We start from the raw sequence: 17,543 nt of genomic DNA, 5'->3' as shown, positions 1-17,543 counted from the left end.
GACTGATTTAAAGACTGATTTGATATTAGTCATGGTGGGGCAAGAATAGCCAAACCAGGTGCTATTCTGGCTCCTTTGAAGATGTTTTATTTCACATAAAGCTACCCTGAAAAACTTTTAAATAACATAAATAGAAAAGTTTAATATATTTTGATGCTTTCACATTACTTCATTTTTAAAGTTAAATGCCAGATATGCTTCATCCTTCTGTTGATTAGTTAGCATTGACAAATCAATTTCGGATGGTTAGAGGGAATCTACCAGGTCATCGTCAGTCCATTCTTCCTAAGAAGGAAAGAAAATGTTATAAGGATAACATTATACTGAAGCATAACCAGTACTGTTTACCTTCTTGCCTCCCTTTAGGAAAATGTTCTCCTTTCGCTATGCTGATTATAAAAGGTAAATAAACCAGGAAAATGTGTAGCAGTTTAACCTTATAATAATATGGCATGGTCTCACCAGACTAGTCCAGTGACAGGAATAAACGTTACAGTTGTGAACTTCTGCCTCTGATTATTCATTGTTATCTGACTTGCCAGGTACAATTTTTTTTTTAAACAAGGTAGGAGAAGAATCCTTGAAGATCTAAAAATATATCCCTACCGCCTTCTATGACCTTAGGAGGGATTCTTCATCAAGTAATTATTATACTGCTTCAGAACAGGCCAAGACAGAAGTGAGAAAAATTCCTCTAATAATGGACAATGTACATAAAGGATGCAAAAAAAGAAATGAAAGCTTTCCAATACCCAACACCTCTGTCTATAATGCTTGCACTCTGGAACAGTAAAATCCTAACATTATGGTTGTACCAGAATATACAGCAATGATAACTTAAAATTTACCTTTGGAGAACATACCTCCTCATGTTTGGATTTCTTTGAGACATAATCATCATCTTCATAACCTTTCCTCTTTTTCCTGTAATTAAGCAACCATCAACAAGCAATCTTATACTGGCAACAGAATCTATAAGCTAACAAGGCTATGAGATACATCTATTGAAGAACAAAGCCTGGATAAAGGGAAAGAGGTGAAAAATTATGGACAGGAAGACAATATCTTTCAAATTCCTCTGAATTCAATGCAATTCTAATTAAAATTCTAAAAAATTTTTCATGGAGCTTATCAAGTCAAACTCTGACCTGGGAAAGATGCTGCAAAAATAGCAAAAAAATCTGAAAAAGAACAAAGCATGGGGAGCTCGTCCCACTTAACATCAAAACACATACTATATATGTAAACTAAGTAATTAAAAGTGTGGTAGTCATCCCTTGGTATGAGGGGGATTGGTTCCAGGACCCCCCATAGATACCAAAATCCCTGGATGCTCAAGTCCTTTATATAAAATGGCAGCAGGACAGTTGGTGCTCTGCATCTGCACATGCAGAGGGCTGACTATCAGCAAAGAGTTACAAGTACCAATGATCAGAGCAGACAGGCAAAAAACAACAAAGTATATATAGGGATTTAATCTGTAATAAATGAGTATTTAAAATAACTAGAAAAAATCATGAAATATTTTTAAATGGCTGGCACAACAGTTAACTTATTTGAACAAAAATTAATATTATGAGATTTCTACCTCAAACCAGGCACAAACAATTGTAAATTGCTTTTACAGCTGAACAAAAGGCAAAATAAAATATTGATTAATTTAGGGTAAGAAAGGTGTTCAGATGTAAGAGTGTGAAGCAAAAGACAAGGTGCCTAAATAACAAAGTGAAAGAAACAATAGAAGAAAATAGCTGTATGATATATATAGAAAGATGAGTATATAAAAAGAACTACAAGAAAATAACACCAGAAACTTGGGCACGGGTTATAATTATGCAATACAGAAGAAACACAAATGATTGTTAAACACAGAAATATCAATGCTTCAAAGTATTAGGGGAAATGCAAATTAAAATACCAACATGATACTATTTTTTCACCCAGACTGGCAAAAGTTAAAGATTGATACTATTAAATGTTATACAATTTATATGAAAACAATGAAAAGAAAACTTATTTCATATACACATACACAGAGAAAAGCCTGGCAAAGGTAAAACACCAACTATATGTTACCTCTCAGTTGAAACTGGAATTTAGGTTTTGGTCAAAGAGAACTTTGGTTTACCTGTATTAACTGGCTTTAATAATGACAATATATTATTGTGTGTTGAAAAAGATAAAAGAATTTTAAAGACCAAGGAAAGATATTTTACCCTGAAGTAGTACTAATAAGTGTGGTCCATGGACCAATGCTGCTGCTCCATGAACCATTTCCAGTGTGCAATAAGTACAGAAATTAAGTGTATGTTTAGAAACTTTTATAGCAATTTGATAAATTTATGACTGTTGATTCTAATAAAATTTAAGCTTATTTTTTATGTCTTTTTATTTTGTTTTTCTAAGTAATTGGTGGTTATATTTTACAGAAGTATAGGTCTGTAATGGGTTAAAAAGAAAACCAACAGTCCTTTACACACAGTTTGAGAAGCACCCCTCAAGTACTCATAGATATGCAAGATTTGCTTGACACAGTGCAAAGCAAATGGTCACCTGGAGTAAGATGTAAATTCTGGCAATTAGGAATTTTGGATTATGGTCCATTACCTAGGTGGAAGGGTAGGATTAATAGTTCAGTGGTCTAATTCAGAGGTTGACAAAATTTTCTTTGAAAAGGTCAGAGTAAATATTTTAGGCCTCGTAGGCCATGCAGTTTCTGTGACAACTACCCAACTCTTCTGCTATAGTGTGAAAACAGCAGTAGACAATAATGCAAACTACTGGGTGTACCTCTGTTCCAATAAAACTACTACTATAAACAGGTAGTGGCCCAGATTGGCCCATGGGCCATAGTTTGCCAACGCCTGGTCTAAGCCCATTTCAAAATCAATGTGAAGAGATTATAAATCAGTGCTTTAATACTTTCATTCATTAAAGTCAACATTTTTCTTTACCTCTCTGCCACCACTCCTTCCTTCCTCTTAGTTACCACTGAAACCCAGGAATGAAATTTACCAATTTTAAGTTCTATGCTAAGCCATGTTTTACAGTTACAGCTACAAATATATAGTCCCATATGTTGCACACTTGATAAGTCCTTGGATATTCTCCTACTACAACTTTATAGTTAAAGAATTTGAGTCATGTGTACCTGATTTGAAGACCTTGGAATGCTGTTCTGGCTTCTCATATATTATGCAATAGGATACAGTCCCCGATTAGAGATCAAAAACATCTCAAATGCATCTTACTGTTCAGATGCCAGAGCTAACCCCCAGTAAATTTTACAGAATGAATTCCACAGAATAGAAAATAATAGTTTTACCATTCCTATACCTGCCCATATCCTCAATTGTTTTAAATGTCTAAAAGGGTTAAGTAGATCCTTCAAACTGCAAAGCATAAAGAACCTGAAAATGGTGATTTCCACATTCAGCCTACAAATCAGTAAGACACATTAACAGTGTTCCTTATGGCTGCAAGAAGAGATCGAACAGCACATTTTCCTATTGGTTCTGTCTTCAATATAAAGTTACCACTGAGAGAAAATATGCCAAGTTTCCCCACCCTAGCTAACAGAAATAAGTGTGGAACAGTATACTTGTTCTTCAGAGGAGATACCAGACCTACAGAGAACCGAAAGATTAAAAGGGCAAGAAGAGGTGCAGGAATTCCCTAGGAAAACTGCCCACGGGACCCCACAAGGAGTAACAGAACAGGACAGGGCCCACAAGCCAAAGAACACATTAGTCATAGCAGGAGCAGAATGTACTATGAAAGCGAAATTCGTAATTTATTATCTCGTGTTTAATCCTGTTAGAAATCTCCAGTCAATAAAAAAAATCTGTAAGTCAGTTTTCCCCACATGAGCAAACATTTACCAATTAAGTAATTTAAAGACAAGCTGGAGACAGTAACAATTATATCTATTCTCGAATTAACAGTCTCACATCTACTTACGTAATTACGTTAAGTGCAAGCTCAGCAGAGTGACATCTCTCCAACTTCTGTTTCAGAACAGCAACTTCTTCAGGTCTGGGTGGTTCATATTTTTTTACCAAGTTCCTCATACCTATGTGGAGATAAAAAAAGCATTTATACCAGATAATAAAAAGCCTTGTTCTCATAAGGGAGTTGAATGATGTTTTCCCATCTAGTTTTGGGAACAAAAAACACTCTTGAAATGGGATTATTCTTACCAGGATTAATACTGTTCCACATTAAAATCCACTGAACACCATACTTCTAGTTCAAGTTATTATAGCTGTCTGCTGCTTAGCCCACATCATGTACAGCCTAAAGATAAGCATGCTCTACTAGTCAGTATTTTTTTTAAATCCTACCATGGTCACTTTTTGCTTTGTTCCCTGCCACCCACCAGATTCATAAGATTCTATCCTACAGATGGTAGGCCAAGAGTGTACTACTTATTTACAAAGAAAACCATTATTACATAACATGTAATGAAGGGAAGATGCTTAGTAAAAACATGTCAAGATTTATTAGGGAAATGATGAGAGATCCAGGGCTTACTATTAACCAGCCACGTGCTCCAAATGAGTGACTTATTTCATAATGCAAATAAAGCAGTGTTTGCAACTGAATTAATACTAGTGACTTAACACCCTTAGGACAATATCTTTGTGTGAAAAATGATGAATAAGATACCTTAATATTGCTAAAGCTCTGAGTGTTTTATCAAGAGCTATTCTTATTTTGTACTAAAACAAATGGAATAAAATAAAGATACTGAGACAAAATCAGTAATAAAACTGTCAGCTATAAAATGAGCACAGTGAGTTACCTTTAAGACCTCTTCTACCTACTAAATTCCCTGATCCAAATGTCTATGGCCAAACTGCAGTTAGCTTTGGAAGTGAACCCTCTAGTGGTATAACTGAAAACCTACCTTATGATTCATAAATCACAAATCCATTTTTCTCAAAGAGGGAAGGCATCAAAGATCATTTCAAGGAAAGAAATAAGAAATGATACTTCCACACCCTGAAGCATGTTGACTTTTGAAATATAAAACATGTAAGAAGTACTCCCTGTCACCCAAGATCAAGATATTCAATCTCATATTTTATTGGTTTATTCAGTATTTAAACCACAGATTTTATTAACAAGGACATTGGCACAAAAGGTTTGGAAACAAACACACTGTTTTTAACCCTAACGAGTAGTCTAGTAGCCATGAGCATGCAGCGTGACATGAGCAAGTATGAAAATGGAAAGGACTGGCTAACCTAGCCAACCAGTTTAGTGGAGGTTCTGACTCAACAAGTACCTACTGTACAGCTAAGGAAACTATATTCAATATCTTGTAATAACCTATAATGGAAAGGAATCTGAATCACTTTGCTGTACACCTGAAACTAACACAACATTGTAAACCAACTATATTTTTAAAAAGTGAAAGAAGAAAAAAAACCCTTAAGACAGTGTTTCTCAGCATTGACACTAGTTTGGGCTGGATAATTCTTTGTTGTGAGGAGCTGTGTTAGTTTCCTGAGGCTGCTATTAAAAATTACCACAAACTTAGTAAGGCTTATTAAAACAACAGAATGGATTCTCCCACAGTTCTGAAGCCCAAGAGCCTGAAATCAGTTTCATTGGGCCAAATTCAAAATACTGGCAGAACTAGCAAATGACACATATTAACTAGTTAAAGCTAATTTACCTACAAAATGGAAGTTTCAAATTTAATTAGGCTTTAATTCCCTGAGATCTTTTTCAGTGCTCATCATATTTGGGTATATTTTAAAAGGACCCTGTTTTGAATCTCAATCCTTTCTGAATCTGATTATATTTTCACTTTCCTAAAAAGTTCTGTGTAAAAACTACTTTCTTTCATGTACCTTCTATTTGTTCTTCACCAATGTATCCTTCATGCCTCCATGATACAGTAATTCAATATAAGTAAATCTAAACAATAATCTGTTATCTCAAGTTAAATACCAGGATGTTATTTACTTAGAAAGTAGCTTTGTGATAGAAGAGTATTTTATAAAGTGTTCTGTTTTACTTACTTTTCATTATATCTAGTAACTGTGACAAGCAAGTTCTGTTCTCTTTTAGCATCAGACTTTCTGATAAATAACTGGAAAAGAAAGGAAAAAAATTTAAATCTATTGAACACATATAGCATCTTGAGAAAATATGACATCATAAATTACTTTCCTCCATGTTCATTTCATCAAGATCAGTTTTTAAATAAATTTACTTTAAAACTGTTAAATAACAATACTTTGAACTCTACTAAACTATAATCTGTATCTCTTACAGTCTTAAGGATTTACTACAATTTATACTAGATTCAAAACGCTTAATGTTCAAGTTAATTTAATTTCCATAATATATTCAGAGAAAAAATGATATGAAACTAACAGGAGCAATACTCAATACTTTTAATGTTAAGTGTTTAATATTTAGACCTATGAGTTTAATCTCACTCATTTTACAGGTGAGGAATCTGAGTCACAGGGACAGAGAAGTTATGAATAAAGTCAGGTAGCAGCAGAGCTAAAACCTGGCACTAGTAAGGATTCTCTCTCCCCTTAATATCAAGTCCATGTTAACTATAATTGCTCTTCTTGGGACAAACAGGTATTCAAACCAATAAGAACATCACCCCACGCTTTACAAATCTATTACATCTTTTTTGCATCAAGTCCAGATCAAAGGTGTTAATACTATTCCATAAATGTACATAAAGCCCAATTATCTGTTTTCTTGGAACTAATGACAGTATAAAAATGTAATTTCTATGTTTAAATTTTTAGTTACTCTGAGGTTTTATATACTTGAACTTGATCTATAACTGATAAAAGCCCAAGTGAACAGATTCTCAAGGCAACGTAATCTTTCAAACATGAATGTAAAAAAAGCTATTAATTTTTCTCTTGGGTGAAATAAAATTACAAAAATTAGAAAGACGATTCTTTAAGAAATTTTGTTGCTGTATGTCTTTTAAACTATCAAAATCATTTAAACTACATTACAAAGTTTTGATAACTACCTTTGCTGTTACATCTTCATCGTGTATTGTGGGAGTTTCATTTTAGATATGGAAATCAATAACTCCCCTAGGGCTTCCCTGGTGGCGCAGTGGTTGAGAGTCCGCCTGCCGATGCAGGGGACACTGGTTTGTGCCCCGGTCCGGGAAGATCCCACATGCCGCGGAGCAGCTGGGCCCGTGAGCTGTGGCCACTGAGCCTGCGCGTCCGGAGCCTGTGCTCCGCAACGGGAGAGGCCACAACAGTGAGAGGCCCGTGTACCGCAAAAAAATAAATAAATAAAAATACCTCCCCTAACAACTAATACATTTCTTGTTATCAGTAATTCAAAATAACAATTAGTTTTTTCCTTTCACTTTTCTCCCTAAAACTCCTCACACTTTTGACATCTTTTTTTTTTTCACTACCTAAGAAGTCAAACTAGGAGATGCAAAATAAAGCTCTAAATCCAATGAAAAAGAAGAAACCTCTAATCAACAACAGTGTAACATTCTATGACTAATAATCTTAAAGCCTCATTCAGAATATAACAACAGCACAAGGACTCCCCCCTTTTGAAATCAGTAATAAATATAAAGGCAGTTTCCATGTATCTCAAAAGTTGCAAAGGATTTCAGAAGCTAAAAATGATTTGAAAGCATTTCCTCAAGGGAAAAAAATGCCCAAATGTCTATAGTCCCTGGGAATGCAACAAAAGTGTATTCAATTTGCAATGAGCCCAAGGTACCACAATTTCACTTTCACCTGCCTATCTGAAATTATAACTAACTAAACTTCTAAGATGAAATACACTCTAATTTGGACCTTAGGATCCTTCATCCCTCTCTACTGACATAAGAAAAATCTCACCACTGAAAAATTAGCATATACCTGCATAAGATACAATGCTTAAACAGATTAAGCAAACAACTGGTTGTTTGAATTGTGAAAAAGAGGCTTTTTCCCTTACACTATGGAAGCTCCATAACCCGCAAACTCCATAGGTATCAATTTGTATGGCCACCCTTCCTACAAGGATAGCTTGCTCATTCTTATATTTCTACAGTATAGTACAGTGCATGGTACATAGAAGGCAATGTAAAAAAAAAACCTCCATAAAGGTTTGCTTAGTAAATAAATGTAGGTATAGATCACTTTGGGATTAAATGTATATACTTATATACAGTTGGTGAGCTATGTTTATACAGAAGAGTCATACCATAAATTAAACAAAATACAAACCCACAATCCTTTATCTTGGATTTGTTTTGAAATTCAGAATTATTCATGTCTTAGAAACTTAACATGGTGTATATACCATGAAATGTGAAATACTTCAGTGATATTCTGGGGCAGTATCATGTAATCAGTAACATTAATATTTCTGCAAAGAAACCTAAAACCATTCCCATTCAGTTGAATAAAGACTAAATCACATCTGTTCATGTTTCCTGCCACTGTATCAATGGATTACGAAATTACAGACGAGGGATTACAAACATGCAGAAAAGTTTAAATTCAGAAAGTTTTATCATCTTTCCTCCTCAGCTATTTCTATGAATGAATCAAGCAGAGCTTTGAAGGTATACAGAAATGAAATCGCTAGAAAGAAATTAAATGTGAAGATTTTTAAAGTCTAACTTACTGCTAGCCTGTGCTTGAGTTAGTTATAAATGAATATAATAGATATGTAATTAACCTTCGCACAAGATATTATAAGAATCAAGTGAATTTAATTCATGTAAAGTGCTTATCACAGAGCCTGGTTCTCAGTGCGCACTTATGTATCAGCTATTAGTATCTGTAGCTCACTAAGATTCATTTGGACATTCCCTAAAGTATTATTCATTCAACAAATCTTTACTGAATTCCATGTGCCATACATGCTCCACAGCAGGAGATTAATGATAAAACAAGGCAGACGTATTTGTTGCACTCATGCTGCTTACCAGTTCATAAAACTTCTAAATTTGCCATATATTGATAGCTGTTATCAGTCTTTTGAGGATCACCTGATTTAATTCTACTTCAGTCATAAATGGATCCTCTTAGCTCAAAAATATTTTACTGAATTTTTAAATATTTCCTTAAAAGGTGATTCCATTTCTTCCCTCAGTTGCCCTCGACAACCCTCAACCACAGAAGATATGAAGGACTAATGTTACAAAGTGAACCTTACTTAAAAACTTGGTACTCCAGGAAGGAATAAACTGAGGGAGTGAGTCTAATCTAAGTTAAAACACAAAATAATACCTTTCCATAGTAATTCCTGCTCTGGATGCACTAGATAAAATGGCAGTCAGAGCAATCTGGGAAGGTGTGTATAACAGGTGAGCATCCGTCAGTGCAACTCTATTAAGAAAGTCATCAGCTGTTTTCCTCAAAATCTCTGGATTCTCCAACATGGGATAGCGAGTCTAGAAAGAAAGTTTGCAAATGTTATCACTTCTGAGAGTCTCATGGAGTAATAACAGTACAAAACTATTCCTATAAACCAGAAAGTGCTTAGCACAGGATACTTTTAGTAACTTTTAGTAACTTTTAGTTACTTTTAGTAACTCCTGTAAGATCACATTTAGAAACCAAAGCACCACCTCATTTTGATTTGAAATTCCTTCTACTAAAAGTTTACTTTTGGGAAATGAATTTCTGAAACCTCTGATATGACATGGCATATCCTCTGATATGACATAACCTATCATAACCTCTGATATGACAAATCCAACATTCTACTCTGACCCAGCATTCCCTTTGCTCAGTTACTTCACAGCTGTTCTTTGACTTCCTCCTCAGGACCTCTGGTTCCTTATCCCTATACTTGCTTCTACTCACCAGTGTCCACTGGTTCTCATTTCCCTCTTCCATTCCCTGCCCCAGTATGCTGCCAACATATTTCCAGCAAAACTTCAATAGTGGTCGAATTCAACCAACTTTCTGCTTTGCAACTATACCCAGATTTCTGGGTGCTGCTAGAGAAAACAATACAACCAACAGGTCTGGTAATATTACTATAAATTCAAGTTCACTGATCTCAACAAGGCTCTCAACACTGCCTAGCTAAAATATTCCACAGAAAATGTATTCTCCCATTTTTCAGTGATTATGTTAAACACTTTCTACCTGACTCAATATCTTTGATAATTCTCAGAAACTCCACTGCTCTCAGAAAATGATCTCTGTTGATAACAAAGACACTGTATTTCCTGCTATGGCCAAATCCCCAAACATAACGTTATCCTCACCCATGCTTTCCTCTTTCCCTCCGTTAAGAGAAATAGCCAGTTTTTCTACCTTGCTTCAAAATCCCATGCCAGGCCCTTCTACCACACTCCAAAGGAAAACTTGAGCTACACATGTTCCATTAAGCTTTCTCTACTAGTGTTCTAAAGTTTCTCATGCAAAACAAAACATGACAAAAAACTGTTCCTTTCTTCTACTTCTAGCAGTTCCCCCATCTTCTCAATCATCCCATCTTCTTTTCCCACTTCAAAGACAAGCTGTTTAATCCAAGTTATACACACTTGTTTTCTCACCTTCTATTCCCCAACCAGCTCCAATCTGTTTTTTTCCTTCACACTCCAAGAAGACTAATTTCACCAAGATCACAAGTCACCTTTCTGGCACTAAATCTAGCAAATGTCAACTTTTACTTTGCCTGAATTCTGTGCAGGATTGGAGAGCTTCCCCGATCATATTCTAAAAGTATTCTACTTCCCTTCACTTCTCCAAAAGTCCTACCTCTTTGGATATTCTTCAGTCTTCTTACTAGCTTCTTACTTTTCTCTAGCTACCCTTTAAATGGTCCTTATGGCCAATCCACTTTAAATCTTCCTGGGGCAGCAGTGATGCCCAAATCTATGCCTCCAGCCTAGCCATCTTCTCTGGCCTCCAGACACAAATATGTACCAACCTGAATGTCTTGCAAGCAATGGAAATTCATCATGTCCCAAACCAGATTCATCAAATCCCTACCCCACCACCATCAATAAATCTCTCCTGTGCCACTGTTTCCTGTATAAGTGTACCACCATCCACCAATACGCTCAGGCCAGAAACCTGGGGGTTCTTCCACTGTCCTCGCTCTCTGTACGCAATCATTCCTCAAGCTCTACTGATTCCAAAGCCCAAGAAGCGCTCTCTGTACCCACTACCACTTCATGAGTCAAACCAACCGCTGTCTTTCTGCTTGAACTACTGTAACAGCATCCCAACTGGTATCCCTTCATCCATTCGAATCCATTCTGCACGTTATGCCTGACACATACAGGTGTGCAATAAACATCTGACGCAGGCTGATGCATGAGTTTGCCAACATGTTTTTTATAGCTGCAAACCTAATCACGTCACTCATCAGACTTGACCCTTTCACTGGCATCCCATTGCTCTATTCAAAATCTGTAATGTTACCTCCACAGTCTACACTCTGCCTTCCACTCAGGCAGCACTCCGTGGCAGTCCTCCCCATTTACCTCTAAGTTCTGTTTAGGTTCTTTAGTACACCATGGTTTGTTAAGTCTGGGCCTTTGACCAGAAGAGTCTCTCTGAATGGGATGCTCTTCCACCACCCAATCCCTACTCTTGCTCTGAATTTTACTTCAAATTACACTTTCTCAGAACTGTCTCCCCTTCTCAATCTGCTATCTCCTTCTAAAGTACCCTGTATTTCCCCTTCTGTTAACACTTAGCACACTGAATATACGATTGTCTTTCCCATTAGACTGTAAGGCCTATGAAGGGGAGGCTGTTCCTGTCTTGTTCTTGACTACATCCTCAAGCACCATGTTTGACATATAGAAGGCACCCAAATTTGGCCACTCAAGATGAATGAACCAGTTTTTGACTTCTGTTCACTTAACTCACACTATCTAAAGTCCTTCTTCAGGGCCAAAACAAAACAAGCTGCTTTTGTCAATGTTCTGACAAAACATTTATTTACTGTTATTTTTGATGCCCACATATTGACTTCAGTTCACAATGCCCTAAAAATAGAAGTCACTTAGCAATCTTGTAGTTTAAAATTAAGAATTTTGTATGTATGAAGATCCAAGACAGTATACTTGAGTTAGAAGAGTTATCTGAAGTCTTTAAAAGCATTACAGTTGTCCTCATTATGGTCCCTGGACGAGTATTTGCAAATCTACTAGATCAGAAGCTCAAGAACTACAGTCTGACACTCTCAGTTAATAAGCCCTCCATGTGATTCTGATGCACACTGAAGTTTGAGAACCATTGCCCTAGAAGTCCAGGCCAAACACATTTTAGCAAGCTAACTGTGTAACAATTAGGATCATTACTAGTTATAAAAAAATTTTGATTATTTTGGTTAAAGAACAATAGCAAAGGAGTTTACTCCACCAGTTTACTTTAGTCAGCAAGATTACCTTTAAATCAATGAGAAAGCCCTCAAAGGGTCTATAAGGATTGTGGACAATAAGGTGGAAATTAAGTTGCTGTATAAGTAGTAGTTCATATTCCAAAATCTGTTCGAGTGCCTTCTCTTGTCCAAGAGGACTCTCCCGCAGATTTCCAACAAACTGTGGACTAGACACATTGAATTCATCCACTTTACAGGCCAAAAATGCACAAGTGAGCCTAGAGGAAAAAATAAGGGGAAGGATATGTATATACTTCGAGAAATACCAAAATATTTCTAAAATATGTTCTAAAATTGCCTAATATTCACAAATGACTATACTAGACAACTAAGGAAATTGATTTAAAAAAAGAGAGTTTCCTGTTTAATCTTTTTATCCATACGGAGACTATAAAAATTAGGTTGAACTGTATAACAGTGCCACAGCATTCAATCATTAGTAACTTAATGCCAGTTTTATATAGTTCAGCCCAAGTATCTGGAAAAACAAAATAACTGAAGAATAAGGGTACTCAGCATCATGAAATATAGATGGAAGAGAAAAAAAAATAGTACACACATATGTACATATGGGCCTGAGAAGAAAGGTGTTAAAGAAACATTATGGAAAGCCATCAGTGGAAGTCTCCAAGGACATTTAAATAGGGGATTATTACCTCAGGAACAAACCTATGAAACTCTCATGGCTACTACATAAATTTCAGAGTGAGAAATTAGTAGTAATAAGATTACCACAAAAACAAAGACTGGAAGTAAGAAGGGCCTGACCTAGACTGGTAGAAATGGAAATGAAAAAGAGAAAATATACAGGGACAGCACGATTGACAGCAAGTTCTTTGATGAGTCTCATACTAACTTCATTCTTATTTTTAATGATAAGCACAGTGCTTAGCAGAGGGCAGAAACAAAACAGACCTTTGTTCAAGTGAAATGACTATGGAACTATAGGACTTGTAAACTGATGGGATGTACAGGAAGAGGAGTTACCGTAAATGATTCTCAGAGCAAATGGGCGAAGACAAGTTCAGCTAACAGAAAGGGATATTATGGAAGCCAGTTTAAGAAAAACAGAATTTGAATTTGGACAAGTGCCAAAACTGATGCCATCAGTATTACAGGGAAGGAAGAATTATACAGGTATATTAATGAGTATCAGGAGGGATCTTAAGTTCAGAATAGAATGAAAGTCTAAATTACCCTTTATTAGGAAGTCATTTTTTCACACACACATGCTCAAAGAGTATAAAAGTCTTCTTAAATGAAAATCAATAAATTAGACTTATACTCACATTATTATCCGCGGGTGATATTCCATTACTGAGTTATTAAGATAAAAGCGCTTGAAATACATACAAGCTGTACCCTAAGATTAAAAATACATATATTATCAGAACCTATTCACACATACAAGTTAAATTTTGTATTTAAAAAAAAACTTATTTATGCCAAGGTTTCTTTGAAAAAGTCACCTTAAAAAAACCCCAAAACTTATTACTTCTTAAGTCAAAATAAATTGTGATAAATTACAACAGAAAAACCACAGCCAAGCCTTTGTTGTCCTTCCCCACCTATCCTGGCTTATCCTTCCTATGGTCACTGGCTTAATTTTAAAAATGTGGGGGGGGGGGTTTACACAATTATATATATTTGTATAATTTATACAAATGATCACAGCTTAAGCAGTCCATTTAGTAAAATACTGGCAGAATAACATGGTCAGGGCAATGAGCCTTCTCTCTAAATCCACTCTGGTTCTGTGATCTAACCTGCTGCCACACCAAACAGGAGAAGCAGCACCTACCATTTACTGACTGCACCCCATGTGCCACACTCTGTGCCAAGTATAAAACTATCATCTTATTTTAATTATAACAGCTTGGTGAGGTACTGCTATCTCTATAGAAGAAGAAACTGAATATCAATGAGGTTAGCTGACTTGTTCAAGGTCACAAATCTAATAAGGGACAGGGCTGTTTTCAACCAAGGTCTGCTTGTACTTTTTTAAAAACTATTTCATTTGGCTAGAACCAATGAAATAAATATTTATCTACTTTAGAATAGAAAAAAATACATTTCTTTTTAAATATTTTAAAAGTTTAGTTTTGTCATTTTATGTGAAACAAAAACCAAAAGAGTTATAAATAAGCAAGTTATATAAAGACAAATTCCACAAAGAAGTTCATTCAAGGATTCAGTTTCTTCATCTGAAAAGATCACTTAAACCTACCACCTTGTGTTACTGTTTTCTTATCAGAAAAGACTAAGATCAAATCTGGAAATAGAAAGCAAGCACATCTAAAATTTTTCATGAATCAGGTCTCTTAGATAAAGGTCCAGTAAAAAACAGAAAACACTATGAATACTTTTGGACTTGGTATTTTCAATATACTTCAGTTTTTTCAACTATAAAAATGGAGAATATTTTCTAGGAGTTTATTCTTTTCTGGGCCATAAATTATTCACTTGGTATAACTTTAAAATGTATGATCTACTTTCACTTAAGACAAAACTTTCATATTTGATATTCACAACAAATCTGTGAGATAAGAGAAAAATATTTTATACACCTTTCCCCCTTTTTAATCTTTCAGCTTTTAAATTTCAGTTTAATTTTCTATCAACAAAAATACACAAATCCAGGCAAAGGAACAAAATAATACCCCAGCTGGACAACTAAGTGAAGTGGAGACAGGTAATCTACCTGAAAAAAAAGTCAGAGTAATGCGGTAAAGATGATCCAAGATCGGAAAAAAAAATGGAGGCACACAAGACACAAGAAATGTTTAACAAAGAGCCAGAAAATGTAAAGAACAAACAAACAGATGAACAATACCTTAACTCAAATGAAAAATACATTAGAAGGAATCGATAGCAAAATAAATAAGGCAGAAAAGTGGATTAGTGAGCTGGAAGACAGAATGGTGGAAATCACTGACACAGAACAGATTAAAGAAAAAAGAATGAAAAGAAATGAGGACAGTTTAAGAGACCTCTGGGACAACATTTAAGTCCACCAACATTCGCATTATAGAGGTTCCAGAGGAGAGACAGAGAAAGGGCCTGAGAAAATATTTGAAGAGATTATAGCTGAAAACTTCCCTAAAATGGGAAAGGAAACAGTCACCCAAGTCCAGGAAGCACAGAGGATAAACCCAAGGAGGAACACAATGAGACACATACTAATCAAACTGACAAAAATTAAAGACAGAGAAAATATTAAAAGCAACAAGGGGGAAAAAGCAACAAATAACATACAAGGGAATCCCCATAAGGTCATCATCTGATTTTTCAGCAGAGATTCTACAGGACAGAAAGGAGTGCCACGATACATTTAAAGTGATGAAAGGGAAAAACATACAACCAAAAATACTCTACCCAGCAAGGCTCTCGTTCAGATTCGACAGAGGAATCAAAAGCTTTACAGGCAAGAAAAAGCTACAAGAATTCAGCACCACCAAACCAGCTTTCCAAAAAATGCCAAAAGAATGCCTTTTCTATCGGAAAAGAAAAGGCCACAACTAGAAACAAGAAAATTACAAATGGGACAGCTCACTGGTAAAAGCAAACATAAAGGTAGGAAATCATCCACACATAAATCAAAAGTAGCAATTGTGAGGAGAATACAAATGAAGGATATTGGAAATGCATTTGAAATTAAGAGACCAGGAACTTAATCTTGTGTGTGTGTGTGTGTGTGTGTGTGTGTGTGTGTGTGTAGACTACTATACCAAATCTTCATGGTAACCACAAACCAAAAATCTACAATAGAAAAAGCAATCCAAACACAACAGTAAAGGTAGTCATAAAATCACAAGAGAGGAGAACAAAAGAGGAAGGGAAGAAAAAAGACCTATAAAAACAATCCCAGGGACTTCCCTGGTGGTTCAGTGGTTAGGAATCTGCCTGCCAGTGCAGGGGACACGGGTTCAATCCCTGGTCCGGGAAGATCCCACATGCCACAGAGGAACTAAGCCCGTGCACCACAACTACTGAGCCTGCGCTCTAGAGCCCGCAAACCACAACTACTGAGCCCGTGTGCCACAACTACTGAAGCCCGTGTGCCTACAGCCCGTGCTCCGCAACAAGAGAAGCCGCCACAATGAGAAGCCCATGCACCGCAACAAGAGTAGCTCTCGCTTGCTGCAACTAGAGAAAGCTGGCACATAGCAACGAAGACCCAATGCAGCCAAAAATAAATAATTAATTTAAAAAAATATTTAAACTCCATCTAAGAGTACACAGCTTAAAAAAAATCCCAAAACAATAACAAAATGGCAATAAGAACATACATATTAGTAATTACCTTAAATGTAAATGGATTAAACGCTCCAACCAAAAGACACACACTGGCTGAATGGACACAAAAACAAGACCCATATATATGCTGTCTACAAGAGACCCACTTCAGACATAGGGACACATACAGACTGAAAGTGAGGGGATGGGAAAAGATATTCCATGCAAATGGAAATCAAAAGAAAGCTGGAGTAGCGAGACTCAGACAAAACAGACTTTCAAATAAAGACTGTTGCAAGATTCAAAAAAGACCACTACATAATGATAAAGGGATCAATCCAAGAAAAAGATATGACAATTGTAAATATATATGCACCCAGCACAGGAGCACCTCAATAGATAAGGCAAATGCTAATAGCCAGAAAAGGAGAAATCGTGGGGGATTTTAACACCCCACTTATACCAATGGACAGATCATCCAAACAAAATCGATAAGGAAACACAGGCCTTAAATGACACATTAGACCAGATGGACTTAATTGATATTTCTAGAGCATTCCACCTGAAAGCAGAATACACATTCTTCTCAAGTGCACACAGAACATTCTCCAGGATAGATCACATGATGGGACATAAAGCAAGTCTAGATAAATTTAAGAAAACTGAAATCATGTCAAGCATCTTTTCCAACCACAATGCTGTGATTAGAAATCAACCACAAGAAAAAAACTGTAAAAAACACAAACACCTGGAGGCTAAACAATATGCTACTAAACAACCAATGGATCACTGAAGAAATCAAAGAGGAAATCAAATTCCTAGAGACAAATGAAAACGAAAGCATGACGATCCAAAACCTATGGGACACAGGAAAAACAGTTCTAGGAGGGAAGTTTATAGCAATACAATCTTACCTCAGGAAATAAGAAAAATCT

General features: G+C 35.9%; 1 protein-coding gene across 4 annotated transcripts in view; it reads right to left on the bottom strand.

The window, feature by feature from the left end:
- The window catches only part of CCNH (cyclin H), a 28,262-nt gene that overhangs the window by 3,896 nt on the left and 6,823 nt on the right, over window positions 1-17,543 (bottom strand). The window contains exons 3-9 of one of the 4 annotated variants that reach the window (XR_004475614.2): window positions 13,662-13,735; window positions 12,380-12,590; window positions 9,252-9,415; window positions 6,033-6,103; window positions 3,961-4,072; window positions 849-924; window positions 169-285 (exon numbers count right to left, since the gene is read on the bottom strand). Coding sequence is in view for 2 of the 4 variants with exons in the window: in XM_049708309.1 (XP_049564266.1) it covers window positions 247-285; window positions 849-924; window positions 3,961-4,072; window positions 6,033-6,103; window positions 9,252-9,415; window positions 12,380-12,590; window positions 13,662-13,735 (747 nt within the window). In the remaining 2 variants the exon portion in view is untranslated. Of the gene's footprint in view, window positions 1-62; window positions 286-848; window positions 925-3,960; window positions 4,073-6,032; window positions 6,104-9,251; window positions 9,416-12,379; window positions 12,591-13,661; window positions 13,736-17,543 lie in introns of those variants that run through there. The other 3 variants (XR_007476668.1, XM_049708309.1, XM_004263549.4) reach the window with 3 other exon arrangements.

Source organism: Orcinus orca, chromosome 3 (assembly GCF_937001465.1).
Source record: "Orcinus orca chromosome 3, mOrcOrc1.1, whole genome shotgun sequence".
In the NCBI taxonomy this organism is placed as follows: Eukaryota; Metazoa; Chordata; class Mammalia; order Artiodactyla; family Delphinidae; genus Orcinus; species Orcinus orca.
The sequence above is the reverse complement of the archived record's forward strand: the minus strand, read 5'-3'. Positions and strand labels throughout refer to the sequence as shown.